Source organism: Manihot esculenta, chromosome 10 (genome assembly GCF_001659605.2).
Source record: "Manihot esculenta cultivar AM560-2 chromosome 10, M.esculenta_v8, whole genome shotgun sequence".
Lineage (NCBI taxonomy): Eukaryota > Viridiplantae > Streptophyta > Magnoliopsida > Malpighiales > Euphorbiaceae > Manihot > Manihot esculenta.
This window is the reverse complement of record NC_035170.2, coordinates 25550433-25563646: the sequence shown is the minus strand read 5'-3', so window position 1 is coordinate 25563646 and position 13214 is coordinate 25550433. Positions and strand designations below refer to the sequence as shown.

The 13214-nt window shown below is 33.2% G+C and overlaps 2 protein-coding genes across 2 annotated transcripts; both read right to left on the bottom strand.

Annotated features, from left to right (window-relative positions):
- Positions 1-558: 558 nt before the first annotated feature.
- LOC110625164 (18.1 kDa class I heat shock protein) lies at positions 559-1393 on the bottom strand. The gene has a single exon (XM_021770715.2). It carries the CDS (start codon positions 1273-1275, stop codon positions 703-705), a length of 573 nt encoding a protein of 190 aa, XP_021626407.1. The 5' UTR covers positions 1276-1393; the 3' UTR covers positions 559-702.
- Positions 1394-3003: 1610 nt separating this feature from the next.
- LOC110624929 (methionine S-methyltransferase) lies at positions 3004-13214 on the bottom strand. Its single transcript, XM_021770396.2, has 12 exons — positions 12848-13214; positions 10769-10962; positions 10445-10651; positions 10251-10346; positions 9082-9270; positions 8821-9009; positions 8491-8727; positions 7639-7773; positions 6219-6539; positions 5885-6064; positions 4437-5405; positions 3004-3667 (listed from the first exon to the last, which is right to left on the bottom strand). Exons 1-12 carry the CDS (start codon positions 13071-13073, stop codon positions 3347-3349), a joined length of 3264 nt encoding a protein of 1087 aa, XP_021626088.1. The 5' UTR covers positions 13074-13214; the 3' UTR covers positions 3004-3346.

The following is a 13214-nucleotide window of genomic DNA, read 5'->3' as shown; positions in this document are numbered from 1 at the left end:
ACATAAAATTAATATAATCTAATTTAATCATCTAATATTCTAAAAACTTAAAAATATAAAGTGTTGAATTATTTAAATTTCAAGATTTCATTTTTATTTTTTATAAGATTTTAAATTTTTATTTTTTATATTTTAATTTATCAATTTAATTATATTTTTCAATTAATATTAACATTTTTATTTTTATAATAAAGATTAAAAATTAAAAAAAAATAACCTAAAATCTATCGAATTTATTTCCTTTATTATTAAATTAAATTTATAAATATAATTAATTATTTTTTAAAATATAAAATCTATTTTTAACATAATTTTATTGAAATTAATATAATTTAATTTATCTAATCTAATATGTAAAAATTAAAACAGTTTAAAACAATTTTGTACTTATAACAAGTTAATAAGATATATATATATGCGTAAAAAATTATTATTTTTCTGTGAGGAAAAAAATTAATCATCATATTTTAAAAATTTATTCATATACTTGTTAAATTATATATATATATTTATTAATTTCTTATGAATTGTTTTTATCATATAAAATTATTTATATAATATAATCGTTATATTATATAATTAATCATCGAATAAGATTAATTTTCAGAGTTTTCTATTAGTTTTGTCTTTTTTTTTTATTATTTTTTTTCCAGCTAATTACAAGCATTATTAGTCTCAAAAAGCAAGAGTATGAAGATTACATCACATCTCAGCTTTTGTAGTCTTGATATCCTGACCAGAAGAATTCTCTTCAACAATGTCAATAACCTTAGGCTGTCTCCTCTGCTCCTCGGCAAACTTCGGCACAGTAATCTTTAACACCCCATCTTCAAGATGAGCCTTAATGTGATCCAAATCTGCATTATTCGGCAGCCGAAACTGCCTCCAGAACTTCCCATTAGTTCTTTCAGCTCTGTGCCATTTCTCTCCCTCAACCTCTTCTTCTCCTTTCCTCTCTCCACTTATTCTCAACACTCTGTTCTCTTCCACCTCTATTTTGATTTCATCCCTCTTGATCCCTGGAATGTCCAAGGAGATCACGTGCGATGCTGGTGTTTCTTTCCAATCTGCCTTTGCAAGTGCAAGAGCTTCAACCCCTTTTGGGATTGTAAATGGGGTTTGTTCAAGAATCCTGAAGGGGTCCTCTGTTGAGGGGATCAAATCCCATAGGGTTCTTGTATATGGGATTAGGGCATTGGCCTGGGTGGCCATTAAAGTCGGAAGAATTAAGAGTGGAATGACGAAAGATGTGTTTTTGAATCTTGGGTTGGTCATTTCTTTGTGTGGAAATGCAATTTGACAAGGAAATTAAAGGTTTCTTGGAAGATGGAGGACTTGAGAGTATCAGTTTTGGCTTTCTCTTGAGGAATGGGGAGAGAGGGAGGATAGGATTTATAGAGTTTGGTGGGTGTACTCTTTCTGGATTGTTCTTGTGGATACTGAAATAGGAACAGAGAGATCTACGAGAGTCTAGAGAGAGCATGATGTGGGTACATAAAGATAAGTTTTTAAGAATTTTCCAGAACAAACGCTTTATTTTCTGTTGAGTTGTTCTGTTTTAGAAATTTACCAAGTCTCCATATGGCATGAAAACCTTTTCAGTTAGTACTTTAATTTGGAACTATGCATTAAAAGGTTGATTGAAATTTTAAAAAATTTATTAATTAGTGATTTTATTAATTTTATTTATTAATATTTTATTATTTAATTATTATAATATAAATTAACTTATTAATTAAGTTATTAATTTTATAAAAATATATAATATTTAATCTTTCAATATTAAAAGTATTTTAAATTTTTATATAATACTTAAAAATTAAATTTAACGAAAAAATTAATTAATAAATTATTTAAAATTTTATAAATATTTTAATATATTTTTAAAATTAATTAATTAATTAATTAGTAAGTTTTATAGAAATTAAATAATAATTTTAATTTTTTTAAATAAAGGATCGAAAATTCAACTTCAACCTTCCAATATTCAACTTAATTTACTTGGGCGGACAAGCCCATAATTGTCAATTTTCAATTCCTCTCAGGGCTAATCCCATTGGATTTGGACAGGATTTATATAACATCTGCGATAAACAAACAAGAAAGAAGGAAGATAGAATTGTCCAGACTTATTTTATTTTGGCAGTAAACTAAATGCGACCTAAATAATCCCACTGATTCAATTTGCCTCTAAATTTCCTTTTCTCATTTCCTCTTTGATTTTCAACAGCTCAACCCAAGTCTTCACCATCCATGCACTTCTAGAACCAGTCCATCCTATCCTATGATAAATGCTGTAAGCATGAGAGAGGAGAATCTTTACCGATGACCCATCATCAGTAACAAATGCCTCCTCACCATCTTCGAATTTTTTACTGAGAAATTTTACCTGCATCTCCTTTTTGTAATTTTCTTCATTTTTTATATTTTTTTTCTAATTCTTTATTTTTTTTAATGGGACAGTTATTTTTGCAATTATAATGATTTTGTTTCATCCCATCTTTTGAATTGATCGTCATAATTTGAGAATTGAGATTGAAATTTGAGGGAAGGAAAAAAACATTGAGGACTTGGGTTGCAAAAGGTTCTTGTTGAGAAACTGTAAATGCACACGGTGTCGTTTCAAAGTTGAACTAGACAATGCACTACTGTCCAGGTAATGAGGTTTACAGAGACCGGGCCTGCGATTTCTTGATGATGCCGGTGATAAAAAGGAGGTGGACCAAAGGAAATTGGTGCGGGTATTTTTGCAGTAGCAGTGCCGGTACCAGTTTAAGTTTATCTCCTTTTTAATTTATTTAACTTAATCTCTTAATTAAGAGGGATTAATAGCATAAACAAGATGTATCAACTAATTAGATTTAAAAAAAAAAATAGAAACCAATTGATTATATAGTGGCAAATCATAAAGACTAAAATAATTATTTACATTTCATAAAATGCAACATAGAAATATATTTATTATTAAAATTACTAAAAAAAATTATTAAATAAGGCATATAATAGAGTTTAAAAATTAAACTGCTTCATTAAATTGACTTAGAAGAATAAAAAATTTTTCAGGAACAATCATAAATAAACATCAGTGTTAGGAAACTATACTGTGCAAGGGGAAGAAAACAAAGTAAACATTGAACCAGATTTCACTAAATTCCACCTTCCACAGTTCATATAAATTGGTAATTGAATCGAAATCCAATCAGAAAAGAAACATGGATTGTCAGCTGATGCTGGCCCGTATAAATTGCTATGAATTCTGTGAGTTGAACTGCAGATTTGCTTTATTTCATGACACTTGGTCATGAAAACAATGAATCAGATAAACATATAATTATTGAAAGTCGTTTTACTTACTGACGACATCCTTGAATTTAATTATGCAATTCAATGCCCGCTCAAAGTCGCTTTCTTCCAAAGCAAATGTGAAGCGGCAGTAGCCAGAAATACCAGTCCATAAGCCGCTGTTGATACATAAACCTGTGGACTTGAGAATGGCTTCCCTGATATTAGAGTCATCAAGCTTAACTTCGTAAGTGGTGGCATTTTTCGCATCACCATGAGGTTCATGCTTGATCTTAACAACCTTGTTCAGGTGGGCAGAAGGCTTTGCCATCATGGACACACCACCACAAGGCTGGATCACCTCCCACCCACATTTCTCTAGTGTCTGGCAAAAACACCATGAAAAAATATTAGGAAATACAAAGACGAATTGAAGCTGTAAAACTGAATTTTCTCTTTCAGCTGTACAACTAGGCATTGGCATTTAAATCCCTATTATTAAATAGGTACTTATATGTACATGCAATCCTTTAGAACAATTCAGTTTACATGAAAAGCATGCAAATGAACTAGTTTTTTTTTTTAAATGAAAAATTTTAAATTAAAAGGAATTTTATTCTTTTATTTCAAATAAGAGAATTGACAGAAAAATAAAATCAATTAAATTAAATTTTTTTTTGAATAGGGGTAAAATATTAAGATCGAACCAAATTTTGGTTTTTTTTTTTTATCAAAAAAATTTGATAAAACTGAACTGAAGTAATTAATTAGCAATATTATATAGTTTTAATAATACAGGGAGATTAGATTTTAATCAAGGTTGAGATACTTCAATTGAATCTTAAAACACTAAAAATAAGGTGTAAAAAATAAAAGCTCATTAAAAAGTTTAACGGACTAAATTGTATCGAATCAGACCTATTTAATTGAAATCAGTTTCTTCCCTAGCTCTGTTCAGTTTTCACATATACATAAATTTTGATTTTTTATTTATTCGGTTCTTTTGGTTTGATTTTGAATCAAACCGACTAAATGCTAACGTTTAGTTGGTTGTAAGCTTCAGGAAAGTATACAAAGTAATACTAGTTAATGACTAACAGAAAGCCTCCACAATAAATAACAAAAAGCAAACTTCCAGAATAACAATTAATTACCTCTTTCATGAGCCGGGATCTGGATTTCAATTTTCTAGTTTGTTCTGCAACAGCATCTGTTAGGTCTTTTTCTTTCTGCTCATTCAAACCTAGCAACTTCTTTATAGCATATTTGACTGTGCTATGAGGTTTGCTTAATCCTGGAAAGCTATAAAATGCATTGACCAAGGAAGGCTGATTTAAAACCAGGAACCCAAATTTGAGTACTCCACTAACGATCTGTAGAGACAGTCCTCCAAGCAAAGATACACAAAAAGATGGGTTGCCAGAGGAATTCAACTTTGATATTATTGCCTCTAAATCCCAGCCACCCCATCCTTCCAGGTCAAATTCCAATCCTGAGAATGAAGTATCAATTACAACTCGTGCCCCAAATTTTGCACAAGTAGTCAATATGTTCTCCATCTCTTTGTTGCTGTATAGCAAGCCTGAAGGGTTGATTGTAGGACCAGAAATATACACCCATGGCTTATTCACAGTATCAAGTGCTCCATTAAGCAGCTTGTCTGTTAACTTGAAACCTGATGCAGAGTCAGTTGGGATACTCACAATGTTTGCTTTTAGAAATTTTGCAGCAGACACATAGTTCCCATTTGAGCCAGCTGGGAAGCAGAATGTTCCACCTTCTTGGATGCAGCAGAGGATCAGTCTATTAAACAGGGATTGTGTGAAGTCCGTATATACAAACTCTGTGCTGTTGTCAGCAGGAAATCCATAATTGCTCTTAATGAATTTCTTGATGCTAGGAGTGACATCAATTTCTGATTCTGCCATATTTTGTCTTGCAAAACTTTCAAAGATTGCAGCCCTAACAGGAGAAGAAATGTGCAAGAAACTTTGATCTACATCCATGTGAATCAAGGAAGACTCTTCTTCCTCACTAATTGACAATTCAGAATCATTGAGGACCGAAATTGCAGAACTAGCAAATCCAATTGCCTCAACTGATTTGGCCTTTTCACATTCTCTCTGAAGAAAACATCAAAAATCATTTTGGTGATCAGACTTGCCATAAGGAATAACAAAGCGCCTTGTTGAACTTAAAAGCAAGAAATCACCAACACATGGGAATTGCATATTGATATCATGAAATGTTAAATAGTTCGAGGACCAGTGACTTCTTACATAACCCACATCAAGAACCATGAAACAGGTGACTAAAATTGGAAGAGGAGAAAACAAAAAAAGCTGCAGTTGCCGTTATCTGTTTTCAGTAGTAATGCGTGTATGAGTTTCAAAGTACATTCATTACAAGGTTTGAAATAATTAGGCTGAAATCAGCTCATAGAGTTTGTGGTAAACTACTAGTCCAATACAAACTTCACAGCGTGGCAAACAAAGTATAAATACCATACATTTCTTCCCAGATGTCATGTTTTCAGTTCAAGACAACTTCAATCCAGAACCTAACCTCTAACAACGAAGAAATTAATAGAAGAGTGACAAACCTCTGCAGGTGGATGTCGATCCGCAAGCTGAAAAGCCAGAAGCTCATGGAAGAGACAGCCATAATAAAACTGCCTGATTGGAGCAGTGCTTCCTTCCAGTACTTCCACAGTCTTGGACAAGGCCTTAAAAATGGCCTCTTCTTCTGAAATGACGAAAGCTACTTCTAAATCTGAATAAACCTGGAAGCAGCATAATTTTTATCAACATGGACAATCAGTAAAATAACAGCATGCCAGAGAAACTGAGATGGAGTTAAATTTCATGATTCCTGCATCTAAATAAATAACTTTCTGCAAAGTTATAATATCAGTTAATTATTATAAAATAAACTACCTGGTTCTTTACAAGGCCACAAAGGATTGCAGCATGTGAAGGTAGACGAGTTGCTGCGAGATATTTTAGGACTCCATTGGGACTTGGAAGGCTGGATAGCTCAAGGTGATCAGATATGTCTAAGAAGAGACGAGATCCAATTTCTCTAGTAATATCTAAGAGTTGAACAAAAGCTGAACTAGTCACTGCCTCAAATTGAGCCATCCCAGTAATCACCACCTGTGGTTTGAGCTTCTTTATCAGCTCTACCATTAAATCAGACTGTCTTGGTGCTTCAATGACTGTAATTGAATCCTTTGACGGGTCATAATTTTCTGTACCCTACAGTAGATACAATTATATTAGATATTTAGCAATAAAGTCGGCTTCTAAATGCAGTTGGATTTTGATACGTATAGCAAGAAACTGCTCTATTAGCCTTTTCATGCTTTTGAAGACAATGATTCTTCTTTCTTGAAACAAGTCCTTGAAAACTCATGGCAATCAACATACTATGAAAAGTAACACTGAATGCTTTAAAATCTGAAAATAGATGGCGGTATATTGAATAATGCAGGAATAATAAGTCGCTAACAGTAAGTTCCAAATGAATGTGGTAAATGACTCGGGAACATCTAATTCACAGCCCATTTTGATTAAGAATCGTCTGATAATAACAATATCAATTACGCTTGTACTGGTAATAACTAACAAGCCTATCTTTTTGAGATGGTTTTAACTTCTAAACAATTAAAAGAGAATCAAACATAACCAATGTAAGATAATGTAAACAGCAAATTATCTATGGCCAAGAAAGAGAAACTTACAAGTTAGTAATGACTATATCAATAAAAAGAAATGAATAAATATAAAAAAGGAAATTTTATTCGGTTGACTCCTCCTCCTCCCTATGAATATTAGTAATAGCTCAATAAGTTCAGAGAAAATTCCAAATAGCATCTCATTGAACTATCAATGTGGAACTCCCTTAGTTTAGGCCCATTATTCTCACCATAGGGATCAAGCAAACAAAATAACTGTTTATTTTGACTTTGACATCATTATTGCACCATAAGCCTGTAATCCAACATCTAGAGTTGATTTTGAGTTTTGCTTACATACGTGTTGAAGTTATAAAAGATTGCCAACCTTTCCCAATCTCTCCCCCCAAACCAAATTTGATGAGGGATTTACATTATAACAAATTTTGTTTTGTCTACTCTAGACCCACGCATTCTCGCATGCCAGATGGTATTAACCATAATGATGACAGAATAAACTACACCAACAGCCAATTTGGAATATCTACGTTAGTTTTTCCACTTTCGTAATCATCATAAGAAATCTTATGATGTTTGGAATATTGTAGATGCCGAAACTGTTAATGAATCTGCATTCCTTGTAAACAGCAAATTAATATAGAATAATATATACACCATACCTTAACTGCTAAAGATGTTAACCACTGACGAGGTAGGTGTCGAGTCAGATGTTCATCCACAATTGCAAGACGAGGTGAGAACAATCGAAGAGCATTTTCAATTGCAACAGCCCTTGAAGGAAAGATGACAACATTCTTGCAGAAGAATTTAAAAATTATCAAATCAACAATGTAGCTTATGTAACATAGAAACAAAAAAGCATGACACTGGATACTTTCATGCCATCTTTTCTAGGCATCATAATTCTGAAAAAGTAAACAATATAGGTCAATAACCCAATCAGTTAAAATCCACACAACATTGCAAAAGATTTAATGGTAGAGTTGAATTAAATTATTGTAAGTTGGCCAGGAAATCAAGCAAGCATCATGAACTTATTAATGAAAAAGTTTGCAAAGCCATCTTATTTTGATTTAAAACAAGTCAAGGCCTGTCAAATTTAAAAATAATAAATAAAATATCTGTGGAAAGATCATTGAAAATAAACATTGTAGATGGATAATAACCAAGAGTGGTTAATAGAATGTCATTTTTGGATAGAGAACTACTATGACAGAAATTATAACTGACGCAATATTTTATTTTGAAAAATAACTGAGGTAATCGTTTTTCTTCATTCAGATATAGAACAAAGATGAAAACCACATAGAATGCTGAAAAATAGTAGAAGAGACTGAACTCATATACAAATTACACCATTCACTATGATTTGGACTACTGTGGAAAGCATGAAAATGTTGACTTAAAGGAAAAAGAAGAAGTAAAAGAAGTAAAAGAAGAAGTCTCATTAAGATAATCCTGTTAACAAGAAGACAACAGCATAAGCGACTATTGACGAAGCAGATCCTTACATTGGAATTGAGTGGAATATGGTGATATACTTTCATAAATCCTGCAATTAGCTTACGGAAACGTTTGCTGCCAGCTGGTGACTCATAAGGGAAGCTTTCTCTCTCTTTCAATTCACCAGCAAGATAAGCTAGGAATGGGATCTTCTCATCGGCAACAGAATCATCCTCAAAAGACAAATCTAAAGAACTGCTGACCTCATGGAAGCCGTTCTTAAGAAACTCAAAAATTTTCTTAACCTGTCAAATTATGAAGATAATAATCCATCTAATGATTTTCCAGGAGCAATAAACATCGAATTAATAGAATGAAAACTGAAATGAAGCACAGACTTGGTTCGGTTGACGAAGTTGACAACTGTAAACTGATAAAGCATGAGCAATTCGACCACCAGCCTTCCCATAGGCCCACGCTGTTCGAGCGCAAATAGGTTGATCTCCGGAAAGACCCATGAAAAACTCAAACCTGTGTGGACTGTTCTTCTCAATTTCAACTAAGGCTGAGATATCTGTGTCAGCAGCCTGCAACAAAACGTTTCAAAAGGAGAGGATTTTGGATGAAGAAACAGTTTTCAGTTGAAATATTTTTCATGCCTGGATGACTTTAGTCTGCCACAGCTTGTTAACACGAAATCCCCGGCGTTCAAACAAGCGTTTACAAACAGCTTGCCCTGGACGACCACCCATATTGAAGATCATAATCCCCATAGGTTTGATTACAGAAATCCCTTCCTCAACAGCCCTAGCAATTAGGCCTAGGCCAAACTGATCCTCAACAAACCCCTACATTAGCAAAAATAATAAAGAAAAATCAAACTCCATACAAGATCCTGGATCAACTAGCTCTGCGAGTTGCAAAACTGAGCTCATAATTATTGTGTCCCCACCCCCTTTTCTTTGAAATCATACCACATATAGAACTGTAATACTCAATAGACCTTTCCATCTGAACATGACTGAACATAAGGAGAAATATTTTACTGCATTTTTGTTTGACCAAATTATGAACCACTCAAAAGTAACATTCTACAAACAATAGAGAGATACATGTATCATTCAATGAAAATGCAAAATTGTGCTGCCACATGAGTCATTGAAATAAACGCCATGAATATAAGCTATTTAGAGATATAGTTACTGGTAGCAGATATTTTAGTTTCGTGTTTCCTCCAGTATCTTCCAAATGTGTATCTATTCCAAAGCAAGTTCATTGATTAGCATAAATATGCATTGGAGTATGAAACTATCTCAGTATATAAAAATCATTATTTCCATACTATTCACTTTGCTCATCCAATCAAAATGATTAAAAATAAGATATAGGTACCTATGACAATGGAGAAATTCATGTAGATACAATAGATCCAAAGATAATTGCGTAACTTAATTTGAATTACTGTTAATGATATTCAAAGTTCTAAAATCTTGACACTGCTGTCAGTGTGCAAAATAAAAACTGAAATGGTTCACCAGGCACCATTAAATTTGATTGATTATGATGAGATAGTGATTGAACTAGCACTTTAACCGTGTAGACCATTAAATTCCATCAGGCTTCTAGCAATTGTTCTCAAATAGAAAGAACCTTTTCTTTTTCTTTCTTCTTTTAAATATGTGGAGGTTCGCATATTTAAACCGTGCAGCCCCAATTTCATTTTCCAGCTGCCAATTGCAATCGAGTATTCCAATTGAACCACTTGCATGTTGATTTTTAACAAATTTAAACTACAGATAAATGCAATTTATAAAGATTGTCTCCCAACCTGAAGCGCACAATAGTTACTCAATGAATGCAGAAATTCTTCACTTGCATTTTCGGTAATCATTTTAGACATTGCATCTGGATTTGGGTTAAGAATCTGCAAGAGGAAAGAAGCAATGGCAAAGTAAGAGTCTAAATAACAGTTATGAGACCAGTGTCTTTGATAATTCCCCGTGACAAGCATTGCAATAGTACCTGTGGTATGCATCCAACAATTCGTTCAAGTTGAATGTCGCGATCTCTACAGTAGGCAAGTAGATCAGACTCATAAAACTCCACCCTGTCCAGTAAAGTTTTCTTCTCTGAGTCATATATGGGTTGACCATTTTCATCCAAAGCATTTAAATATAAGTTTATCCAGGAAACCTTTACTGCTCTAGGATTAATATCAAGGCCATAGACCTGCAAAAGGTTATTTAGGAAACAGTTAAAGCTAACAGGTCAAAGACTGTTTCGATGATAGATTCTACAAGAGCCCGTTAACTAAGGGCCAAGGCAAGACTAGGGCAAACAACAAACCTTTGAAGGCAACCACTTTTCCGCAAGAGCAATGGATATCCATCCATTTCCACAACCAAGCTCAGCAACCGTCTTGTCCTTGAAGATTGAATCAGGATGTCTATTCAGGCCCTCATAAAAAGTGAAGGACCAGTCTTCAGGAATAAAAATGCTAGGGATCACCATCATCGTCAATTTCTTTCTCCCCTGATAACCTGCACTAGGCAAAAAGAAAGTGTCAAATCAACTAATAGACAACCATTTTACAGGTTCACAGTTTTATATAGAAATAAATAGGCAAAAGAACAGCTGAAAAAAATAGGTAAAAGAACAATTAACTAAAAGATATTGACACAAAGCAACCAAGAAACACAATGTCTACATATGTTAATAGGGAAGAAAAGAGATCAATTGGATGTTTTCTATAATAAAATGAACAGAAAAATAACTGATTTGTAAGGGATTATAATTATTAAGGCGAATAAACATCTTCTTTGAAGTAAAATCCTGAGAAAGCTGCAGAGGTGAAGGAAATGTGACATTATTATCCTCCAGCAGAAACAGTAAAAGAAAGAACTCAGGTGGGGAAAGTTCATATAGTCTGAAAGTTCAAATGATGAATGACATAAAACCAAACTGTTGTTTACGCATTCTCTTTTTTTTTTTTTTTTTTTTTTTTTTGAGGAAAAAAATTTAAGCTGTGCACTTTGTTGGGATAAATTACTGTGCATATTTCTGAAATGCTATGCACTGATTAGAAATTTTAAGATCCAGAGTTCATAAAACTCGTTATCAGTATGGATCACATATTTAATAAACCACACAAGAAAAGGTTGCAATTTATACAGATGCGTCTCGTAAAGCAGGTATTTGTGTTCTGTTCTGCTCTGTTCAAACTGATATTTTCCAAATTTAGATGCATTTTGCTTCACTTACATGTATCGAATAAATTCCTCTTTTATAATGTCAATTACGGATTTGATTCATTGGCAAGATATAATGCAAAGGCAGAATAGCAACATTCATACCGATGAAAAGTAAAAGATGACTATCTCCATTAGATTTGGTTAGCTTAGGTTTGGCTACCAACAGAACTAGAGCAGAGTAAACAAAAGTGCAGAACACATGAATAACGACAAAATTGAATTTCCCAATACTCTTGAGTTTATGCATGATACAATTGGATTTTTATTGTTAGACATTGTCCACACGTGGAGTAAAGAGATATGTATGATAGAAATTTATTTATTTATTAAATATATAATATCAACTAATGAAATTTAATACATTGGTACTAAAGTCGGAATTTAAATAGAGAATAGTGTAAATTACAATGCTATCCCTGTAAGTTATCATATCCTTGTATTTTGAAGATCATATCAAAAAGTCTAAATTTTTATCAATAATAAAATTTAGTTTGTTAAATAATTTTTTTTGGCTAAAAGTAAAGGAAATAAGGGACCCAGTGTTAAATAGGAGACTTTTCAAGTTTAATTAGATACATTTGCCGTCTGATTAGACTTGTAAGTGTTACATCGTAAATTACATGAATCACATTGTAATTTCCCAGTGGTCAACCACCATGTACCGTAAGGACCCCGCAAAAAGTGACAGACCAAAAGTTCATAAAGAAAAGGAGAACCAGAGAAATTTAGGAAGAAAAGGAAAGGAAGAAAAAGCAGCATAAACACAGATTAAACGAGGAAAAAGAATAAGAAAGCGATCAAGTGATTGGAAAAAAAGGATTATCATTTTACTTTCTTCTTTTCCTTCAAATTCATCTATTTTTCTCGGCCACCAAACGTTGTCACTGTATATTATAGAATCAAATACTCAGAATCATAACAGCACAAAAATCATATATTGAGCCAAAGTCAACTCTCTTATTTCTCCTCGTTTTTTTTTTTCCTTTTTCCTCCGATTCCTCATTTCTCAGCAAACAAACAATATATACAGCATATAATAACAATATAAAGAACTCGAAAAACTAAGACGATCAATCGAAATTGAATTAGACTCGTTGACCATAAATTTATAGCGTTAATTCTCTCCAATTCCCACAGAGTCACGTACAGTGAAAAAGAAGGATTCAGTATATACCTTCGTATTGTTCCAAGAAGATATCTTGGATCCGGAAATGGTACTTCTGAAGGCACTGATCGGAGTCACCGACATGCTTATGGAGACCAGAGAGGAAGATTCGAGCCTGAGTTCGAGTATTGGGATCCTCCAACCGCTCCAACAGAGAGCGAAACGCTGCGTATGCATTATCCCCAGACTGTTCACACTGTTTCAAGAAATCCTCCATGGATGGAAACACCGCCATTTTTAGCTCTGAGCTCCGAAACTAGAATATGAGCAGTGAGCGCAGAGCCAGAGAGAGAGAGATAGAGAGAGGTTTTATAGTATTATAGTTAAAAGGAAGGGGGAAGGAACGAAGAAGGATAGTTAGCCGCTTTAGAAAGAG

Excerpts from the sequence above, each read along its gene's own strand:
- LOC110624929 (XM_021770396.2), bottom strand. The coding sequence starts at position 13,073 with ATGGCGGTGTTTCCATCCATGGAGGATTTCTTGAAACAGTGTGAACAG. Across the intron at positions 9,271-10,250 it reads GTAACTATTGTGCGCTTCAG|GGGTTTGTTGAGGATCAGTT; the intron begins GTTGGGAGACAA and ends TTGCTAATGTAG. Across the intron at positions 9,010-9,081 it reads GGCAGACTAAAGTCATCCAG|GCTGCTGACACAGATATCTC; the intron begins GCATGAAAAATA and ends GTTTTGTTGCAG.
- LOC110625164 (XM_021770715.2), bottom strand. The coding sequence starts at position 1,275 with ATGACCAACCCAAGATTCAAAAACACATCTTTCGTCATTCCACTCTTA.